Genomic DNA, 23,566 nt, shown 5'->3' with positions numbered 1-23,566 from the left:
AACATGGTTACAATACTCCTGTGATGAAGGATCTGCAGGGGCTTCAGAATGTGGTCTCATTCCTACTACACTTTCATCTTCCATGCATTCAGACAACTGTGAAGTTGAAGGCTTTCATGGCCAGCATCCATAGTTTTTTGTGGGCTTTTCGGGCTATGTGGCCATGTTCTAGAAAAGTTTCTTCCTGAAGTTTTGCCAGCATCTGTGGCAAAAAACCCACAAAAAATCATTCAGACAACTGTCTGACTAGGCTTCTCTTTCTATGTAATTGATACCAGAGTGGCTATAGGCCATGCTGACTTCAGAATTTAAAACACATAGTTTTTGAACTACAGCATATAGAATCACAACAGACAACATAACCTGCAGCCATTTTGATGGGGGAATACTGGGACCTGTAGGTCAAAAAAGTAGCATTTCCATTCTTTGCATAATTGTTTACAAGGAATAAGTTTGATTGGTCCTTATCCCGGAGGGGCCTCCAATCTGAAGTAGATATAAGGAAATCACAGAGGAAATGGGGGCATAGGTAAATGAGGCCGGGGGTGGGGGGGAGAGATTATATGATCATTTTAATTAGACAGGTTGAGTCTCCCTTATCTGAAATTCCAAAATACTCCAAAAAACAAAAGGGTCTGAAATAGTAACACATCTTTGCTTTCTGATGGTTCAATGAACACAAAACTTTGGTTCATGCAAAAATTATTTTAAAATATTATGTTCGGACTATGTATAAGGTGTATATGAAACATGAATGAATTTTGTGTTTAGACTTGGGCCCCATCTCCAAGTCTCCATAGTGATTTTCATATCACTCTGTGTGTGTGTGTGTGTGTGTGTGTGTGTGTGTGTGTGTGTGTGTGCAAATACACGTATTCCAAAATCCAAAACACTTCAGTCCCAAGCATTTCAGATAAGAGAGACTCAGCCTGTACATATTTTTACTTGCAGTAAATTGGAAGGATTATATATAATGTCAGTACCTATTTGCTTAAGTAGGAAAATTATTTTCTCTCTGTCTAAAATCATACTGACTCCCAGTTTGTCTTGGTTGTCAACATTTTCCCAGTAAGTGGAGAAGGCTCAATGAAAATAACTTTTCATTACCAGTTTTGGAGGGGAAGTGGCCATGAGGCCCATCATTTCTCAATGAGTAAACATTATTCTTCAGTCTGCACCACCCTATGCTTAAAGTTATATTTAACCCTCTTTAAAAGAAAAAGTTTGTTATCATGTTCCACGACAGGATTAAATATTTGTGCTTCTAAAATTGGGGGGGGGGGGGGGGGGAATGAAAAAGAAAGCTTTTTAACAGATTTCCTATGTCAAAATGGGCAACTTCTTCCATTATAATTTTACTCAGGCTTTTACTTCCAGATGGTTTTAAAAGTTTATTTAAAATAAATAAATAAATATCATTTATCAGTCCACAAGATGAGAAAAGGCTTTCATTGCTACCAAAAGGAATTGTTTGTTATATGAGATAGACCTGACTGTAATTACTTAAGAACTTCAGTCTATTCCTTTCATCATGGAATGTGCAACATATATTGTTGTAGCCTTGCTAAAAAGTTTCACTATCACCTTCCTAAGTGGCTTCACAAAAGTAATTTTTTATCTTCCCTCTTTTTTCCTTGTAGAAGCAAGAGGACAGACCACCCTTCTCGGTCCTGCTGTATCAGCTCAATGAAATCTCAGAATCTGACCTTTAAAGGAGTTTGAGAAGGTATGGAAGACATGATCTTTCTCATACAAGTCTTGAGCAGGTGGATCTCCTATCTGAATTTTGTAGCGGTAGCCAATTAGGATGGGATCCTGGCTGTTTTTGTAAGATGTGCAAGCCGAGAAGATGAAAGATGCAAGATGCAGTCAACATTGTGTTTTATAATCTGACAAACTCTTCCTTGAGATTCCAGAAGCCCATCTTTCCTTTCACAAGGTGATGGCGACAGGAACAACAGCAGCACTTAGGATAAAGCAGCTGCAACGGCTTTGCAGAGCTGGGACCTTCTGCTTCTTTAAGAAGGTCCAATAATCATGGAAACTAAAACGTGACTCTGACTGATCAAACTTAGTTGAAACTGAATTCAGTTACTCAGCTATTTGTAAACAACTGTTTTGATAGCAAATTTGAAACATAATCTTCTTTTAAAAATAAATTGCATGGAATAACAACAGAGAGCAAGTCACTGCATCTAATATTGAGGAAAATATGAATGGACTGCCTTTGTTACTGTGTGCCTTCAAGTTATCTCTGACTTACAGCAATGCTAAGGTAAATCTGTTATGAGGTTTTCTTGGCAAGATTTGTTCAGAAGGGCTTTGCCTTTTCCACCCTCTGAAACTGAAAGAGTGTGACTTGCCTAAGGTCACCCAGTGGATTTCCATGGCTGAGTGGCGGTTCAAATCTTGGTCTCCAGAGTCGTAGTCCAACACTCAAACCACTATACCGTGCTGGCTCTTACTGGTCATGCCTACCCTGGCATATAAAATTAATGATTAGAAGAATCTTGAATCTTCAAATTCTACATGACACAGTAAAAGGGGTGGGATAGATTTTTCTAAACATTTAGTAGAGTTTGCTGCTGGAGAAAGAAATTATGTTACTGTATTTTTTTAAAAAAAAACCTGTACTTTGTATAAAAATAATTAATCAAACTGACTGTCATTCTCTGTTTTACCTGGAACACCCAGATAGAGAAAAGAATATCCTAGCATCTAGAAACTACTCTTCTCACACTTAACCAAAATTTATAGCCAGTAGGAGGAATAATGCTGATGATGTTATGTGCTATGAAGCACCCATTGTAGAATGATCAGGTAAAGGAGGTCTCTCTGGTTCTATGTATACTCACCTTGTGGCAAGCAATGAAAGGAGTGTATGTAAAAAGCGCATCTGTTTAACCACTAGAGTCATTGAATGGCATTTTTATTTAATGTTTTTGTAAAGTGTTATTACAGTACTGTGATTTTGTTTTATAAACTGTGTGTATTTCATAAATCTAATATCCTCACAGAGCATTTTAAAGTTGTAAAATAAGAGAGAGGGGTGCCATGAAATAATAATATACAGAAAACTTATAGGGAATAAGAAAAAATATTTATAAGTTATTGACTGTTATCTTAGGAGTAATGGCATTTTCTTATCTTCTTCATATGTAAATACTAACCTTATATAATGTTTTAATATATAGGTTTTGCCAGTCTTTTATATACAGGATACTGACCTTCCTGAATGACCTTCATTTTAAAAAAAAAAATAATAAACGCTTGTTCTGCCAGGACAGCTATGTCAATAAACAGATGTCTGTATTTATTGTTTGCATAAATGTCCTTAGTCCATCCACATTACAATACTGCACTCTTCCATTTGCTTAAATTGCTGGATGTGTCTAAACCATCCAGGACCACATATTATTGCTATTAAGTTACTACAGACTGTACTATAGCTGCATCAAGGCCCAAACTTTGATAATTAACTTGAGAGCAAACTGTCATAAGTACAAGCCTCAAGGTATCATTAGATTGGTAGGACATTTAGAGGTATCTGGGTGTTCTCTCCTGTTGGAACCATATTATATAGTAATAATCACATTCTTCTTATTACTGATTGGAAGTAGACATACAGATGCACAATTTAAAATTTACTCTGGAGCAAATCAGAAGACATTAAGACATTTTTATTCTAGTCAAATGTAATTTATATATTGAAATTCCTTCCCCAAGGAAGAATATTTATGGTGACACTTCTTCATTTTGCTGTGTGGCACAGCCCCCTTTCTTGTACTTTCATCAATGGCAGTAGCAACACTAAGATGTGAACCAAATCCCCCCCCCCCATTTTTTTTTAATTTTGGTAACCAAACAATAGATGTATGGCCATTATTTCCTAATCTGCCTTGCCAGGTGTTTATAATCAGTTTTGTTTCCCTCAGTAATGACAATATGCATTCTTAAATGCCACTAATACTCTAATCAACCACCACAGGGTGGAAAACACTGGAAAATATTCTCCATTACTGATATGAAGGCATAAAAGTTCACTGATCTTGATTGTAGTCCTCAAAAGATTGGGAAGTAAATGACCTCTGTTGCCTAGAAATGTCATGACATTTATTCCAGTGCATTATTCAACATGTTCAGGGCTCCTACCCTGTGAATACATTTAGCTTCATACAAGGGGGATAGAATGCACACCCAGTTACAGTTAATAGGATTATTCATCTGCATAAAGAAAAAACTGTAAATCTTTTCAAGGTTACTCTTAGATTTAATTCTCCATCCCCAGAGTACTATAATGTGAGGTTTAAATTGCCATAAAGCCTGGTTGTGCAAGCAATAAAACATCAAATGTGGCAATATTAGTATCTTCCCGTATTGATAAAATTGTAGAGTCTAAAGAGTCCATGATGTAAATATGACATTCCACCCAATCTCAACAAGAGATAATCCTGCATACCCAAACCTTGATAACAAGTTATCTCATAAAACAGAAGAATGCAGTTAATGACTATACACTGTCACACAAACATAGGGTTGCCATATCCCGGCGGCCCCCGTGACATTCACGGTTTCGGGGGGCCCCTCCCGGTCACGGTCCGGTTTGGGCCCCCACCCGTGCCTTGTTCCCGGCTTGGGGGGTCCGCTTCGGCCATTGCCGCTGCTGCGGCGCCGACCCATCTCCTCCTCCTCCTCCGGCTCCACCTTCCTCCTCTTCCTCGGCGGGCCGGCAAGCGCCGCTGCCACCGCGCCCCCACTGGGAGAGCTTGCGCGCTGCCCAGGCCTCAGTAGGGGCCATTGGCAGCGCGCGCGCCTTCCCCATTCCCTCCGCGCGCGCGCGCCTGCACCATTCCCTCCGCTTGCCCCGCTTCCCTTCCTCCCGCGCCAGGCATCCTAAGGAGGAGGAGGGAGAGAGGAGGAGGAGGAGGAGGAGGAAGGAGCCGGAGGAAGGGTGCCTGAAGGCCAGGGCAGAATTGGGCCAGAGAAGAAGAAGGAGGAGGAGGAGGAGGAGGAGGAGGAGGAGGAGAGCTGACTCAGTGGCCATTAGGTCTGCCTTGGTATTTTGGGGGTTTTAAATTATTTTTTAAAATATAAAATACTTATTTTATTTAATTTTTTTTAATTTTTATTATTGCTTTTTTATTTTATTAATTTTTATTATTGCTTGTTTTTATTTTATTAATTTTTATTATTGCTTTTTTATTTTATTAATTTTTATTATTGCTTGTTTTTATTTTATTAATTTTTATTATTGCTTGTTTTTATTTTATTAATTTTTATTATTGCTTTTTTATTTTTTTAATTTTTATTATTGCTTGTTTTTATTTTATTTCATTAATTTTTATTATTGCTTGTTTTTATTTTATTTCATTAATTTTTATTATTGCTTGTTTTTATTTTATTTTATTAATTTTTATTATTGCTTGTTTTTATTTTATTTTATTAATTTTTATTATTGCTTGTTTTATTTTATTTTATTAATTTTTATTATTGCTTGTTTATATTTTATTTCATTAATTTTTATTATTGCTTGTTTTTATTTTATTTTATTAATTTTTATTATTGCTTGCTTTTATTTTATTTCATTAATTTTTATTATTGCTTGTTTTTTATTTTATTACATTAATTTTTATTATCAAATATATACACCCCTGCCTTGTTTTTTATTTATATTTTCATTATTTTTTATTATTAAATATATGCAAGTGCATTTCTTGTGTATTTATGGTGCTTTGAATGCTAACAAGTCTGCCTTTCTTGGCCAATTATAGTGGTGATGATGATGATGATGATGATGATGATGATGATGATGATGATTATGATGATGATATCAACAAGCCTCTGAGGCACGGCCAATGTAACTTGCTGTGATTTTTACAAACTCATGCGCAGTGAAGAAAAACCACAGTCCCTTGACCAAGTACAGTGGTACCCCGGGATACGAATTACCCGGGGTACGAATTTTTCGGGATACGAATAAATCCCATAGGGATTTATTGTTTCGGGTTACGAAGGTTTTTTCGGGTTACGAAAAAACCCCGGCGCTGTTTTAAATGGAGCCGCGGCAGAGCCGCGGCTTTTTTTCCATTAGCGCCTATGGGAATTCGGCTTACGAAGGTTTTTCGGGTTACGAAATTAACCGCGGAACGAATTAATTTCGTAACCCGGGGGACCACTGTACACACTTCTGAGAAGTACAGTTGAACCCGAGGGCAAATACATTTCTGCCTAAGAATAATGCCAAAATGTCCTCCATTTTGATCATGCCTAAAAACATGCATTTATATTAACATTTTTAAAAAAAAAACCTCATTTTTTGTGCGTCCTCCATTTTTATAAAAATGTGTCCTACATTTGAAAATGTTGCCCTACATTTGTCCTACATTTGTCCCGGTTTGGAGGTCCTCACTTATGGCAACCCTACACAAACAAGAAAGCAAAGAAGGACCAAAAATCTCCTGTGCTATGTACTTCATTTATTATTATTATTACTGGGCAACCCCAGATGCTTAAAGTTGATAGACGGTGTGCAATACATTACAAATGCAAAGCCTTGTAATGGTACTTGATAAGAGCCAGTGTTCTGTATCAGATGAACTGCTTCAGTACTCCATGCCTTCTACTCTCTATTTCCATTCCCATCTTTATGCAAAATAGGAGATCTAATGGCTACCAAGCATCCTGCCATTTTTAAATTAACTATAGTAGAGAGCATTGCAAAAATTATGGAACTACAACCCATGGGCTTTTCCCTAATAATGGTTGAACCTGACAGAGGCTGGGCAGCAGCAGGACCTCCAGATTATATAGAATCGTGGAAATTTAAGAGTTGGAAGAGACTGCAAATACCATCTCATCCAACCCCCTGCCATGCAGGAATACACAACTAAAGCACTCCTGAAAGATGCCCATCCAACCTTTGTTTAAAAATAATTGAAGATGGAGAGTCCACTACCCTCAGAGGCATTCCATTCCCACTCTTAAACTAAAAAGGTTGTTCCTAATGTGTAAGAATAATCTCTTTTCTTGTGATTTGAACCCATTCATGCTCATCTTCTAGTCTATGGAATAGAAACACACAATCTTGATGGACACATACATCCATGTGAGCAAATATGGATCTGAAGCCAACTCACTTGGAAGTGAATTGCAAAACAGAACGGAAGCTGATGGGACTGTCAAGATGGGTTAACCAGTCAGTCCTAGCAAAACTGCAATTCAGACGGTGAAAACAACCCAGGTAGAATCTAGGTTAAATCTTTCTTCTTCACATGCATTTCCCATGCACATGATTTAAGTTTGGCCCTGTATAGATGGGCCATTTCGTACGTACTCTGTACGTACTAGAGTTGCCTGAGGGCATCTCTTGTAGATGCCCGCAACCCTAATACGTACAGAGTATGTACAAAATGGCGGCACCCTGTTCACATAGGCACCGCCATTACGAAGTCACGGCCGCACCGCCTCCATATGGGGCGGCACGGATGTGATGTCTTGCTGCTGCTGAAGGGCACCTGTGACGCCCTTTCAGCAGCATCAGAAGGAGCTCCAAAAGGGAGCTCCTTCCTTTGTTTGTGTTGCTGGCGCAGCCTTTACACAGCTGCGCCAGTGACAGAAAAGAGAAAGGGGCCGAGCGGCCCCTTTCTCTTTTTCCCCGCTACTGTTGGGGTGTCCTTGGGGCTTGAAGCCCCAAGGACACCCCTTTCCAGGCCGCAGGGAAGCGGCCTTTTGCTGCTTCCCCACAGCTTGGAAAAGCAGCAGATTGGGACCTCAGGGCTGCCACTGTGGCAACTGAGGCCCCTATGATCCGTTGGGGAAAGGGGTGGGTGCAGGCTGCCCCAAAGAGGTGGTCTGTACACTGCCCTAGCCAAAGGAAACCACACACAGCCCAGGATAATCGATGCCAGGGGTTTTTCTGGGGTTTTCTGAAATATCTGCATTCTCACCTGTGTGATTAACCAATGTAAACAGACCCAGGATAAACCAGGATAAAACTGCATGCCTTGAATGTGCTTCAGGTACATTCACATCATTGGACACAGGAAAAATCAGGGGTTTAAACATCGATTGTCCTGTGAAAACCGTGCAATCGCAATTAACATTTTCACACATATTGCAATTAAAGTGCCATTATCCTAGGAATAAAGAGGCAATAAACAGCAACAAATCATTTATGGGAAAATCCCGTGAATTTCCTGTTCCTGTTTATTCCCAGGATAATGGCTCTTGAATCATGGTGTGTGTGAAAATGTTAATCATTGCAACTGCACAATTTTCACAGGATAATCTATGTTTAAATCTCCCTATTTTTCTCATGTGACAATATTGACTCCATCTTTATTCAAATTCTGAGATGTGTGAGCAACTGAACTCACAGAGATAGATGCACTTCCAGAATGTGAGCAGCAAACCTGGAATGCGTGAGTGAGATTATTTGCATAGTTGTGCTAAAAAAAACAACCCTTGGCTGAACTATAATTCTAACCTGACTTTAAAGGCAAACCTCATACAACCTGTTTGTAGTAATCTAATCTAGCTGTTGCAAGAGTATGGATAGTCTTATATTTTTCTTCCTCATGTTTGTGGACCAGTATATTATATTAGAATCATAGAACTGGTAGATACCTCAAGGGCCATCCCATGTAACCCCATGCCATGCAGGAAAACACAACCAAAGGACTCCTGACAGATGGCCATCCAGCCTGTGCTTAAATGCCTCCAAAGAAGAAGATTCCACCACACTTTACTGTTGAACAGCTTTTACTGTTGGGAAGTTCCTCCTAATCTGGAATCTCTTTTCCTGTACAGTCGGCCCTTCTTATACACGGATTTTTTACACACGGATTTAAGCATACGCGGTTTGAAAATGTTCCAAAAAAGTATAAATTTACCTTGATGTTCCATTTTTTATTAGGGACACCATTTTGCTATGTCATTATACTTAATGGGACTTGAGCATACACGGATTTTGTTATACACGGGGGATCTTGGAACCAAACCCCAGCGTATAACAAGGATCCACTGTAGTTTAAACCCATTGCTCTTAGTCCTATTATCTGGAGCAGCAGGGGGAAAAAAAACACTCAACCCAAGCTTGCCCCATCTTCAAATATTTAAACAGGGCTGTCATGCCACCTCTTCAGCTTCTCTTCTCCAGGCCATATGATATTGTTCATGGGGAGACTCAGCTCATGTTTTAAAGGTACAAAGTGCAAAGCTTTGTGGCCATTCCCCACCCCAAACCCAGACATTTCAGCCGTCTATGAGGGGGCATCTCCTTCTTTTTCTTTATTCTCTCTCTCTCTCCTGGGGAGAGGGGGCCGTTTTCATCCGTCTGAGCCTGTCTTTCTTTGGATTAAAGATCCAGGGCTGTTGTCTGTGGAACAGGTGGAGCTCCCCATGGGGCACCCGAGAGAGCAAGAACTCCCAAGAGGGCACCAGGGGGACTTATGGGGGTGAGACCAGAGGTCCTCCTTTTTCAGGACATGCCCCTGCCCCCATTTTAGCCTTCTGTCCAAGAGGAATCCCAAAATGTCCTCCATTTTGAGCATGGCTTTTTCAGAAGCATGAATTCCTATCTATAGGAGTGTTTTGAGCTTTGGAGATGGCCTCTCTTTCCCTGGCCAGGCCCTGTCCTCTCCAGGAGGGATTCCCAGAGGGCCCCTGAGCAGCATAGCTTTGCCCTGAAGGTGGTTGGACCTTCCTTTTGGTCCTGTCCTCTCTTTTCCTCGGGTGCCCTCCATTTGGCCCTGCCTTGTCCTCCTCCTGACATCTGCTCTGTGTGTGTGTGTGTGCAGTTTGTGTATAGAAAGAAGCTTCCCCTTCTCTGCTGGAGGGGAGCCCAGGAAGCCCACAAGGCGCAGGCTGAGGCCATTTCCTGACTGTCACTGAGGAGATTGTGTGTGTGTGTGTGTGTGTGTGTGTGTGAGAGAGAGAGAGAGAGGGAGGGGAGGGGAGGGCGGGAGACACAGCCCCCCAACACATTCAAGAAGAGAAGGGAGGAGGGGAGGCGGAGGCGGCGCTTGAGCATCAGCAGCAGCAGCATCTCTTCTTCTTCTGCTGCCTCCCTGCATCCCGGCGCAGGAGCCCAGCCGCAGAGGCCGCCTCCACCAGCAGGTAAGGAGCAAGAGGAGGAGGAGGAGGGAGCCCTCTGGCCCTCTCCTGCTGCTCTCCTCCTCGCCCAGAAGGGCTCCTTGCCCGGGCATCCAGGGGGAGGCCAAAAGGCAGCAGCGGAGCAGCTGAAGGGGGGCCGGAGGGAGAGGAGGCGGCCCGGCTGCGGGGCGCCAAAGACAGGCCCCGGAGGGCGCAGGTGCCTCCTCTCCTCGGGGCTGCTGCTGCTGCTGCTGGGACCTCAGACCCCCCCCCTTAAAAAAGCCTTTTTGGGGAGGCTGCAGGGGGGGGCGGCGTGGGGTTGCCAGGCGGAGGCCTCCTCCTGTCCTGGGGCCAAGGAAGCCCGGCTGTCCTCCTCTCCTCCCGGAGGCATCCCAAAAGGGGCAGGAGGAGCGGCCAGGGAGAGGCAAGGGCTTGTCAGCTTTTCTATGCTCGTCCCTCCAAGGTCCCCCTTGCTGCCAGCCACCTCCTCCCTTTCCAGCGTCTCCCTAAGAATGTACTTGCATCCATCCCTTCCTTAGGCCTGTTTTGGGCTTTGACCAGGCTCAGGGCAAGAGGCTCCCCTCCTCTTCCTCAGCCAGGGCTTCGGAGGCTGCCTTTGGGGCTTGGCTTGGAAGGGGAAGGGGTCGCTGGGGAGGCCTTCTGCTGCTGCTGCTGCTGCTACTGCTGCTTGGAAGGGCTTTTACCAGAGCCCCCCTTCTCTCCTCTCTCTCTCTCTCTATATCTATATCTATATCTATATCTCCCATCATGCTCCGAGGTAGCACCTGGGAGATTCTAGGCCGCCTTGTTTCTTATGTGGCCTGGCTGTGATGCTGCTCTGCTGCTGGAGGGATGGAGGGGGAAATAATCACAGGAAGACTGGAGCTGTCCCTCCTCTCTCTGTCTGGAACAAAATGGCTATTGGAGCTTCTTTCACCGACCGGCATTTGAGGCTCTAGTTTCTGTGTGTGTGTTTGGGGAAAACGGAAAGTGTGGTGCCTAGTCCCCAGTCGATCTGGGCGTGGGAGGCGAAAGGGGAAGTGGGAAAAGGAAAAGGATTCACAGCCGAGGTGCGCATTCTCAACATTGGGGTAAAAAATGGAAGAAGATGACAAAGTGGCAGAGAGGTCTGAATAAATAAGCAGGCCGTGCAAAACCTATTCTCTGACAGTAGGAAAGAAAGGGTTAGGGCCACTGAGATCCAGAACACGTTGCAGAAACCATCCAGTTTGAGACTGCTTTACCTGCCCTGGCTCAGTGCTAGGGAATCCTGGGAATTGGAGCTTCTTGGCCCCAGAGCTCTCTGACAGAGAAGGCTCAATGTCTCTCACAAAACTCCAGTTCCCAGAATTCCCTAGCACTGAGCCAGGGCAGGTAAAGTGTCTCAAACTGGATGGTTTCTACAGTGTGTTTTGGACCCCGGAGACTTAGGGACTGGAACTTGCTCTAGTTGAGTTGGGTTCATCTTTATTACAGCCATAGACCGGCACAGACTTTCTGTAGATTTGCATAAATTCTAATTCAGATTTTGGGCAAATCTACCCAAATGGTTTGTGGCTGAGCAGTAAAGAAACAAGCCTGTTTTTTCAGTTGCTTCCTTTCCTATGTCATTTACCTTCACCCCTGATAATGCATTAAAACAACTTGATACAGCAGTGTGTTTATCCCATTCAGGCTTTTGAACCTGCAAGGTGTGAGTGGGTAGGAAATGAGGTGGCTATTCACTGGTGCCAAGAAGGTCCCAAATGACAGAAGATGAATAGGTTTTGCAGAGAACAAACTGCAAAATTGCATTTGTGGATGTATATGTGTGCGTGGTGGTGGTGGTGGGGGGGGGGGGGGGTTGGAGGATAAATTGTAATGGATGCACATCAGTTTTTGAGTTTCTGGAGCTCTTTTTAGTATGTGCTCGACAGGAGTTAAAGTTAAACAAACCACACAGAATTTGAAGTTTGCAGATGGGAAGGATATTGCTGATACTGAGAGCGAAGGGGCCCCTGAGCCATCTGTTGCTGTTGTTCTGGTGGCTGGCACTGTGGGATTTCACATCACAAGAATCTCAAGTCAGACCCTTGAGCCGACCTGTTGGCTACAGGAAATAGAAAGCATGCCGTGGGCAGGTGTTATTCCTGTCTCGTTTCATTAGATAGAGAACTGGACCTTTGTGTATAGAGAGGACACTTGGCTGATAAAATGTAAGGAACTGGCTTAGTCCAAAACTTTTTGTTTCAAGATAAAACAGCACAGCCGTTCTCAAAGTGGAAGATGCACTTCTCCAAAGAAGTGACCAGGGAAAAAGCCGTTATCTACCAATAAACCAATCACATTCTTAAAAATTAGTGAGATAGAAGTCTTCCTGGCTCCATTATCAGTGCCTGCTTTGCATTTATTTGTTTAGACTTTTTGCAGTGCTTTCTTGTATGCTCATTTTTGTTATTGTTAGCCATATACATTTATTTTATTTCTATAACCATTTTATTCCCACCTTTGGCCCATGTAGGCACCAAAGGTAACTTATAATTATTTAGAAAGGCAATAAAAAATAAAAGTGCTATCACCAATTTTTAAAAAAGTCTGTCAAATTACCCTTATTAGAGGCAAATACCACATATACTATAAGACAAGAGTAGGTTTTGGTGCCAAAATTATGGATTTTGATATGACCCGTGGATAAGTTGAGGGTAAAACTTAGGGGCATGTAACACAGGATGTAAAGGATGATGCAAAGGAAAATGATGCCAAAGAACTTAGAACATTGAGGCATAACAGTTTGTGCTCATCCTAAAGGCTGGATGGATGAGAAAGTAGTGAGGATCCATGCTTCTTTTTGATGCTCCCAGAATGGACTAAGCTCTGGCCTTTTACCACTCTAATCAGAGAAAGGGGAGGGCCCCTTATATACATATAAAACATATATATATATATATATATATATAGTTAAAGTACAATACTTACATTGATCCATGGATAACAACCCAGGTTTTTGGGTCAATTTTTTGACTAAAATTTCTAGACATGAGTATATACAGTAATTACATTTTTAAGAGTAGCCCCTGTACTCATTATGTACAGCTATAATTGTGTTTTTTTTTAAAGTAATATTTACTTTCCTATTCAGAAGTAGTAAATTTTTGTAATTTTTATTTTAAAAACATTAGAATGCTCTAAGCTGCTGGTCTGTGCTACAAAAATCACAAATGTAATGACATCACACATGCTCATTATAAAAGTAGCTAAAACGCAACTAAAAGGCTACAGTGAAAAAGGATGAAATCATACCTCATGTTGCAATCACAATGTAACTCGGTTATGTTGTAGTTACTGCAAAAATTAAAAAGAACAAATTACAGGCAAATTATTTGGAGTGACTTATTGTCACATATATTGTCACTCTAAAATGGAGAAGTTGAAATGAGACTTCACAGCAGAAGAACAGAAACTCATTCCAAGCTACCATTTTGCGCACCTGTGGGCGTGAGTAGAAATGCATACAGTTGCACTCTTAATCTCAGGACAAGAGTTAAGACCACTTCTAAAATCTGAAATATCCTCCAGAGTGTCTTCTCATGAGTGGAAGTCAAAATGCATGTTTGGACCAGATGCAAATAGAAAAATTTGGTTATGCAGTTGGGAGTATTTTGGAAGCCATACACTATTTCTCATTAGTTATAATCACAGTGGCTCAAATATCATTCTCTTAATTATCTTGAATTCATATGAACATTATTTCGTTTTGGTGATTCTGAATATGGTAAAATCTAATTAGAGTAATTTAGGGGCCAAAACAGATGGCCCAAATGTGCCATGCTGGGCCCTAGCATGGCATGGTGGTGTTTTGATGGTGGCCTCCCATCCACACAGGGGCTGCCATCTTTACATAATGGACGCATAGAGTCTGCATGTCATGGCTCCGTGGTTACATCACAAGTGTGCCATTGGCTCACTTGTGATGTAACCAGGGCACCGGGAGAAGAACCTGGAAAAACCAGGTTCTTTTAACTCCGGAGGGATGTTGCACAGTCTGGTGGCTGCCGCATCCCTCCAGAGTTAAAATGGGCGCCTGCAGACCGCTGTTTCTCAGAGGTCTGTACTGTGCCAAAATGAATCATAGAATAATAGAGTTGGAAGAGACTACAAGGGCCATCCAGCCCAACCCCATTCTGCCATGCAGGAAATCTAAATCAAAGCATCCCCAACAGGTGGCCATCCAGCCTCTGCTTAAAGACCTCCAAAGAAGGAGACTCCACTACACTCTGAGGGAGTGTGTTCCACTGTCGAACAGCCCTTACTGTCAGGAAGTTCCTCTTAATGCTGAGGTGGAATCTCCTTTCCTGTAGCTTGCATCCATTGCTCTGGGTCCTGTTCTCTGGAGCACCCGAAAACAAGCTTGCTCCCTCCTCAATATGACATCCCTTCAAATATTTAAAAAGGGCTATCATATCACCTCTTAACCTTCTCTTCTCCAGGCTAAACATCCACAACTACCTAAGTCGTTCCTCATAGGGCATGTTTTCCAGATCCTTCACCATTTTAGTTGCCCTCCTTTGGACACGCTCCAGTTTTTCAACATCCTTTTTAAACTGTGGTGCCCAGAACTGGAAACAATATTCCAGGCGGGGCCTGACCAGAGCAGAATAAAGTGGCACTCTTGATCTAGACACTATACTTTTATTGATGCAGCCTAAAATCACATTGGCCTTTTTAGCTGCTTCATCGCACTGTTGAGTCATGTTCGATTCGTGGTCTACTTGGACTCCTAGATTCCTTTCACATGTAGTCTCATTCAGCCAGGTGTTGCCCATCCTATATCTGTGCATTTCATTTTTCCACCCTAAGTGCAGTACCTTACATTTGTCCGTGTTGAAATTCATTTGGTAGCTTTGGCTCAGCTTTCTAATCTATTCAGGTCATTTTGAATTTTGATCCTATCCTCTGAGGTATTAGCTACTCCTCCTAATTTGGTGTCACCTGCAAATTTGATAAGTATGCCCTCAATTCTGTCATCCAAGATGTTGCATAGCACCGGGCCAGGACAGAGGTAAACTGACCTTATGTTCCCACAATGGTGCAGGGAGAGCAGTTATGTGTAGCTGCCATGCAGTAGGTTTTTAAATAATTAACACTCAGAAAATATTTGTTCTAATCTTCCATTGGATGGCTCATTTTGCCATAGTTTTAAGATACTGCATTATTATTGTAATTAAAATTCAATATTTTGTATTTTTCTGCATTTGCTTTGAGGAGCTTATAATTTAAAATTTGTCACAGAAGAAACAGCAGGGGGAGAGTACAGTATGTCATAAAACTATTTTGGATGTAACACTAAACTGTGGTTTGGTACTATATATGCATGAATGAGTTTTGGGGTTATGTGCTCTCTTTTTGGGAGTAGCTCCAAAGAGGAAATGGAAAACTTTTCCAGTTAAACATGATTTATTCAGCTATGGTTGAACTTAATGTTGAACCTACCATGTCAAGTTCCGTACCCTCTCAATGGTTTCAGAGTGCCTTTTCTCTCTTATCAATGGAGATGACATGTTTGTGACCTTTGCATCCATGGAACAGAGCAACTACTTGGTCTGGCTTTTCAGCCAGCTCTATCTGTATACCTTCATCAGCCTTTCCATCTATGATTAGCCTTTAGTTGGGCCTGTATTAGACCCTGCTGAAGTCACTGCCATATGTACCACCTTTCTCGGGTCATGCAGGACTCGGAGATTTACCAAACAGTTACAGTAAGGGAATGCAGTTTTAAAAGGTTTATGTTGAAAGAAAAAAAGGCCAGTGACAAGAATGTGGCAGGATTAGATCAAGGCAACCAAAATGTTTCTTTTGAGGGCCTTCAAGACTTTCCTTCTGCCTATAGATTACCACTTCAGATAATGCATTTGCCACATAAATATTGACATGGGGCTGTTCCTGCAAACCAAGGTCCTAAAACAAGATTTTTTCCTAGAACAGTTTCACATATGACTAGAACCTGGGAGGTTCAGGATGCTATCGAATGAAATTTAACCAAGTCCCTAGTGCATAGGGATGAAAGGGGAGATGCTTTTAAAAGACTGGATTGAAGGTGAAGGTTTTTTTCTGCCTCATCCTGTACAAGATGAACTCCAGAGCTCAAGTAGATTACCCTTCCTTTTCTGTACTATTCATTTGTGAGGAGGCCTTGTTTAGATATCTTAGTTTGGAAGGAATCCTGTTCTAGATCAGGCAGCAGTTCCAGTGTAGAGAAAGTATAACATGCCACACTCTACAGGTGTCCTGGTAGCTGCCTTGATCCTCTGGTAATGACAACTGAACCTATTAATCATGCACTGGTAAATCAGTTTCTCTTCCAAGCATTGCCTCCAAAATGTTGCAGATGGAAATTGAGGCAGGCTTATTGTTCAAGCACATAGTAAAGAGAACATGTTACTTTAAATAGCAGGCGAGTCCCATGTAAGCTACCTGTCGTTTGATCACCCAGCTTTAAACACAGTACTTTGCAGGAAGGCACACGGGACTATGGCAGAAGTGAAATGCACTAGATTGATACCAATACCATGTGCCAACATTTTGGATGGGAAGCTGATCCTGCTCCCTGTGCCTGCTGGAATGTGAAAGGTTGCCAGCTGTGATGCAGAGGGGGTTTCACATCACCCACCAGATCCTCCAGAATTCACTGGTTCCTCAGCTGGGCTGCCCCACTGCTTTTAAATCCAAGCACTGGTGTTATCCTGAAACAGTTGCTTTAAAGCTGCAGATCCCAAAGCAATACCATTTCCACAGCATTCTCTGTATGGCATTTACAGTTGTGTGCAAGAAACATCCAATTGTGTGCAAGAGAAAGCTCCGTCGTAGAGAACGAGAAGCACCTTGTGACTAAAATGCAGAACTGACTATGACCATGCTTACCTTCCTGGAAACTGGAACAGGGAACTATTCCTTTCCATTAGCTATTCATGAATTGTGAAAAAAAATCATTTGCTGACCACTCATGTATTGTTAAATAGTGGCCAATAGTTTTAAAACATTTATTTTGTAGATCTGTAACAAAGATGGAGACCATACTCATTTGGGATTTCATTGTTAGTATAATTTATGAAATGATGAAGTGCAATTCTGAACTATAAAGTCAACTGTTTATAGCTAACAATGTTGTTCAAATATTAAGTATGTGAGAAATACTGAAGAGTTAAGCAGTTCCTTTTCACTTTTATCCTGGAGCCTCAAGATTAGTTCAAATACCAGACATACATAGCAACTGTAAAAGACTGTTGGTTTTAAAATATGGTCCTTCTTGATCCTTATGGTTGTAATGGTTTTCTATGGTTGTAAACTGCTTTGATCTGTGGAAAAGTGGTATACAAATAAAATTTATTATTATTATTATTATTATTATTATTATTAATTGTAGTTTTGGGAAACAAGATAAGATTATAAATCATGGTTTGATGTTGGCTTGTTTCACTAAACCATAGTTCAGATTAACCATTTTTTGGATTTAATGACAATCTTTGGATGCAATTATTAGCTTGAATTTTGATTTACCAGGAATAAATAAGTAAATTGGCCCATGCTGCCTCATGGTGCTAGCAAAAACAGCTCAATAAACTATAGACCTTCTGTCTGTGGCTGCATCCGCACTCCAGAAATAATCCAGTTTGACACCACTTGAACTGCTGTGGCTCAATACTGTTAAAGTCTAGGAATTTTAACTTGTTGTGGAATCAAAGCTCCCTGACAAGGAAAGCTACATATCTCACAAAATTAAGTTCCCATAATTCCAGAGCATTGAGCTATATCTGTTATAATGGTGTCAAACTGGATTATTTCTGCAGTAAGGATGCAGCCTGAGTTCTTCGTTTGTTACATCCAAACTGAGCATCTGTCTTGTATCTCATATTACAAACCAGGGAAATAATATATGTTTCATACTTGGTTTATTTCTCTGGCTCATGTGGAACTAGGCTTGGTTGTTATAATAAGCTACACACCAAATGTCTATAGATCGTTAAGAGGGAGTGATTTGGCAGCATGTACCAATTTATAGCCAAATCCATGATAAGGCAAAAGTAAATTTGGTTGATTGTTTCATCAGTACATTCCCACTAAGTAACTGCAGTCATGAAAATGGAGTGAAAGATTCCAGTCACCTGGCTGTGGTTATGCTGGAAAGTGTAGGTGGAGTGGAGTGGAGATCAGTTCATGAGCCCAAGTCTTGTTCATGCAGTGTTTTGGTTTCAGACACAGCTACTATGTCCTCCTGTTTGACATATTTGTATTGCATATATATGAAAAATTGTTATTGAGCAGTCACTTGTAGGCAATTGAAAAAAGTGCTTTCCCTGTAATTTAGATAATGCTTAATTATCCAAGCTTGTCATATTCAGTACTCTCTTTTGTCCTTGTTTTAGAGAAGAACATTTAAAACACATTGAGACTGTAGTCTTAGCCATACTCACTTAGGAATAGGCTTCTCAAAACAAAGTGTAGGGATGAATAAGTATGGCCCTCCTGATATACTCCAGCTCCCATCGTCCAAGCCAATGTAGTACAATTGTAAGGAATGCTGGGAACTTCAGTCCAGCATTATCTAGTTGCCCACACCTGAGATAGTGGGACTTCTGATTGAGTATGGATAAGATAGTCCTGCAAGTATATGAATTAAAACTTGTTATTTTCTCTCTTCCTTCTTAATTGATTGTATCCCACATTTCCACATTTCATTTTATTTTTGGTTCATGCAGATTAGCAAAATCCAAGTTCAAAATAACAACAAAAAGATGAAAAGGGATTACTAAATATCAGTAAAATATGTTTAAAAACAATATGGGCTTTCTCTCTCTAAGGTTACAAATGTAAAACAGAAAGAAAAAAGCACACAGCTTCAACCACCTTGTTGTTTGTGAAATGGATAATTACTGCCTCTTAACACATCATTTAGCTGAGGAGGAGAAGGATTCTATTTGCTTGAAGTGAAATCATAATGTCTGTAGATATCTGAATGCACTTTCCTGGCATAAAAATTGTGACTTCTTCTCTCCCCCCCCCCCCCCTCGCCTGCTGATGTCAGGCTGCTCTTGTCAGTCACCATGACAATACTCAGTGTCAATGTGCAGTGACTAAATGTTGTGTCAGCACTGTGACGTGGACAGCCAGGAAAGGAGAGGGCCTAATGTTTGATCTAGGCAGGCAGGGAGAATGAGAGTCCTAGTGGGAAGGGACCAGAATGTGTAAAAAATGGCTATGACAGAAAATGCAAGAGACCTGGGCAAGACTGGCAAAGGTTGGATAGGAAGTTGAGAGAGTGGGAACACATGCCCTTTCATAACTCTCAATTGTAGCAGTATGATTCCATTTTAATTGCCTTAGTGGCATCCTTTGGATTTCTGGGATTGTCAATTTAGGAAGGGACATTTAGGATTCTCAGTGTCCAAACACTAAAACCCAACATTCTATTGGATGCAGGCATGGTAGTCAAAGTCATAGTACTATAACTGGGTAGGGTATAAGGACTCACACTGTTAAAGTGGAATCATAGGGCTATAATTGTGTGGTGTGAAAGGGCCCCAGGTAAGAAGGGTAAACTGCTAGAGAGCTAGGCAGAGAAGGTTCGAATCTTGATGCTGCCCAGGCAAAGATTCAAGGCTTGAACTACAAGCTTGGCAATGCTAAATAATAAAGCCATGGAAACTATGGGTTGCCTAACTGTGTACTGTAGTGTAAGTGGACGGATAATAGAATTTGTCCCACTCTTCCCTATAAAATCTACAGGGACTAATGTGAGGGCAAGAAGGTACATATCAGGAAGCTTTTGGTTCTAGTCACATGGCTGCTCTTTGTAGGCTGCTATATGAAACAGGCTCTAATGGATCTGTGTCGAAGGGATTATAGTACAGTACACAAAGATTATTTTACGAAACAAAATCTGTTGAGTCCTTTCCACATGTTGATCATGGGGTGCATTTTTTGTTTTTGTTTTTATTTTTGCTTTGCTGGTCCAGACTAACACAGCTTTGTTGTTCTTGTTGTATACCTTAAAGTAATTTCTTACTTATAGTGACCCTAAGATGAAACTACGATGCAGTTTTCTTGACAAGATTTGTTCAGAGGAGGTTTGCCCTTGCCTTACCTTGAGGCTGACAGTATGTGATTTGCCCAAAGTCACCAAGTAGGTTTCAGAGCTGAGCTGGGAATTGAATCCTGTTCTCCATAGTCATAATTCAACACTCAAACCACTATGATAGCTTTTCTGGTGTTACTTATGTTGCCCCCTCCCCACTCCTTCACCTATGATGTTATTTTACCACTCCCATCCCTCTTCTGGAGTAGCAAGGGCAGCTGCAATAAGGAGAAAGATGCTGATGGTGTCCAATAACATTGCCTTTAACATCATCAGTAGACAGCTTGAAGTAATATGGGGGGGAAGTCTGGGAGGAGCCCGCTGGTGAGAGCGGCGGGTACAAAAGCCGGGAAACCGGCCCACCCGGACACACACCCCTCTGCCTCCTCGCACAAGGGGACACCGACGCCGCCGACGCCGCTGCCGCTGGGACCGTGCCTCTCGCCGGACGGCCTCCTCCCGGGGTTTTTTCGAGGTGCGCAGCTGCGCATCGCCCCCGGGAGTGCCGCCTACGGACCTCGGGAACTCCGCTGCTGCGCATTTGCGCAGATGCGCAGCCCAGCGGGTGCAGGAGGCTGAAATAGCCTTAGGAGCAGGGAATGTCTACAGTGGCTAGCCCCTGCTCCATTAACAGCCATAGGAGGGTGGGGGAGGGATAGAGATGCGGGGGATGCCTGGGCCGGGGATTACACCTTGGTGGGCGGAGCCCCAATTGAGGTTGTGTGGGGCAGGGGGAGGTATGGCGGTGGGAGAAGGGACTTCCGTTCCAGGGGAAGACGAGATAGATGCATCATACCTATCTCGCCTTCCTGTCCCCCTCCCAACCTGAAGGACCTGAGGGTCATCCCAACCGTGCCACAAACCCTGTCGCTGCTCCTGTGCAATGCCAGGTCTATCAATAACAAGACCCACATCCTCCAGGATCTCCTGGAGGACTCAAAGTGTGACCTGGCTTGCATTACCGAGACCTGGTTGGGGCCTGAAGGGGACGCTGTGTGGGCTCAGGCCCTGCCTGCCGGGTACTCGGTGAAGGACCAGCGCAGGTTAGGTGGGCGGGGGGGGTGTGGCCTTGGTACATAGGAACACCGTGTCCCTCACCAGGAACCACATCCGACAGACCTCCTATATCGAGTGTATTTACCTGACCCTAAAGGCTAGGGACAGTCTAGGGATTCTGTTGGTGTATCGGCCACCCCGTGCATTAGCGGACTCCCTTAACGAGCTGACACAGTTGGTTGCTGAGCTGATGTTGGAGACGCCCAGGCTTCTTGTACTGGGTGACTTCAACATCTCCCTCACGGCCAGCTCTGTTCCATCTGGTGCGGCTCGGGAATTCATGGAGACCATGGCGGCCATGGGCCTGTCCCAGCTGATACAGGGTCCTACGCATTGTGCGGGTAATACTCTCGATTTGGTCTTCTGTTCGGAGGCGGAAAATCCGTGGGTGGAAATAGCTGATATTTCCCCCTTGTCATGGACGGATCACTTCCTGGTAGAGGTGATAATCAAGGCTTCTACCCAGATCCCCCCCGGGGGTGGTGGACCGATTAGGATGGTCCACCCTCGGAGGCTGATGGAACCTGAGAGGTTCCGAGAAGCCTTAGAGGGGCTCACGGTTGGGAATGACGGCGACTCTGTTGATGCCCTTACCGGTATTTGGAATACCGGTCTCTCTGGGGCTATACACAGAATCGCTCCCAAGCGCCCTCTCAGGCCCGCTTCCAAACGTAAGCCCTGGTATACGGAAGATCTCCGGGCGAGGAAGCGGGCTCTGCGACGGCTAGAGTACCGTTGGCGGAAACACCTTCGCTTAAGCGACAAGACTCTCCTAGACCAACTGTTGGAGGACTATGGAGAGGCAATACGAGCAACAAAGAATTCGTTCTGTGGTGCTCGTATTGCGTCCGCGGAGTCGCGTCCAGCAGAGTTGTTCAGGGTGGCCAGGGAGCTAACTCAGCTCCCTCCCGCCCTGAACCAGATCCTTGAACCTTCTAAGGCCTGCTGTGACTTGTTTAACGACTTTTTCGTGGATAAAACTTCTCGTATAAGCGAAGGTCTGAACGCCGACATTATGGCAGAACCTAGGGTAGAAGCATCCAGAGCCTCCGTGGACTATATTATACTGGATCAGTTTGAGCCGGTGAGTACCGAGGATGTGGACAAGATCCTCGGAAGTGTTCGGAAAACAACCTGCTCTCTTGATCCCTGTCCCTCATGGTTAGCGGCCCAGGGGGGACCGGCGGTGACATTTTTGTTACGCCGGATAATTAATACATCTTTCAGGGATGGGCGATTTCCATCGGATCTTAAATTGGCCATAGTAAGACCGATCCTAAAAAAGCCCTCCCTTGACCCCCTGGTTCATAATAATTATCGGCCGGTGTCGCTGCTACCATTCTTGGGGAAGGTGATTGAGAGGGCGGTTGCGATCCAGCTTCAGGCGATCTTGGACGAAACGGATTATCTGGACCCATTTCAAACTGGCTTCCGGGCAGGTCACGGGGTTGAGACGGCCATGGTCGCCTTGGTCGATGATCTCCGTCTGGGCATTGACAGGGGAAGCGTGTCCCTGTTGGTGCTCTTGGACATCTCAGCGGCTTTCGATACCATAGACCATGGTATCCTTCTGGGCCGCCTGGCTGAGGTGGGAATCGGGGGCACTGCGCTCCAGTGGTTCCGCTCCTACCTCTCTGGGAGGTCCCAGATGGTGCAGCTGGGGGACGTGTGCTCCAGCGAGCAGCCCCTTAAAACTGGGGTTCCTCAAGGAGCCATTCTGTCCCCCATGCTATTCAACATTTACATGAAACCGCTGGGAGAGATCATCCGGAGACATGGGGCGCGGGGTTATCAGTACGCTGATGACACCCAAATCATTTTCTCTATGTCTCCGACTGATGCAGTGACCAGGGATGGCGTCTCTCCTCTCATGGCCTGTCTGGAGTCAGTAATGGGCTGGATGAGGGAAAACCGACTCAAGCTTAATCCAGAGAAAACGGAGGTACTAGTGATAGGTTCCCCTGGTCCAGGAATGGCGGTGGTTCCACCTGTCCTGAATGGGGTCACGCTCCCCGTGAAGGACTCCGTGCGCAGTCTGGGGGTGCTTCTTGACTCTTCCCTTCACCTGACGGCTCAGGTGAATGCGACGGTCAAGAGTACCTGTTATCAGCTCCGGCTGATTCGCCAGCTGCGCCCATACCTGGCTCAGAGGGACCTTGAAACTGTTGTACACGCTCTGGTAACTTCGAGACTGGACTTCTGTAATGTACTCTACATGGGGCAACCCTTATACCAAACTCGGAAGCTGCAACTGGTGCAGAACATGGCAGCACGGCTGGTCACTGGTGCTCCCAGGACCAGCCATATAAC

General features: G+C 43.4%; 2 protein-coding genes across 4 annotated transcripts in view; both read left to right on the top strand.

Annotated features, from left to right (window-relative positions):
* Positions 1-3,060, top strand: part of LOC149321742 (tyrosine-protein kinase ITK/TSK-like) — a 42,708-nt gene extending 39,648 nt beyond the window's left edge. The window contains exon 17 of the mRNA XM_089501349.1: positions 1,641-3,060. Within this exon, the coding sequence (XP_089357475.1) occupies positions 1,641-1,712 (72 nt within the window). The 3' untranslated portion in view covers positions 1,713-3,060. The remainder of the gene's footprint in view (positions 1-1,640) is intronic.
* A 6,993-nt stretch (positions 3,061-10,053) lies between these two features.
* Positions 10,054-23,566, top strand: part of LOC149321741 (cytoplasmic FMR1-interacting protein 2) — a 106,507-nt gene continuing 92,994 nt past the window's right edge. For all 3 annotated transcript variants that reach the window (XM_089527819.1, XM_089527829.1, XM_089527800.1), the window contains exon 1: positions 10,054-10,116. The gene's annotated coding sequence lies outside the window, so the exon portion shown is untranslated. The remainder of the gene's footprint in view (positions 10,117-23,566) is intronic.

This window comes from Sceloporus occidentalis, unplaced genomic scaffold, assembly GCF_023333645.1.
Source record: "Sceloporus occidentalis isolate IW3139 unplaced genomic scaffold, rSceOcc1.0.p SCAF_1, whole genome shotgun sequence".
Classification (NCBI taxonomy): Eukaryota; Metazoa; Chordata; class Lepidosauria; order Squamata; family Phrynosomatidae; genus Sceloporus; species Sceloporus occidentalis.
Note: the sequence above shows the minus strand (reverse complement) of the source record. Positions and strands in the feature narration are given on the sequence as shown.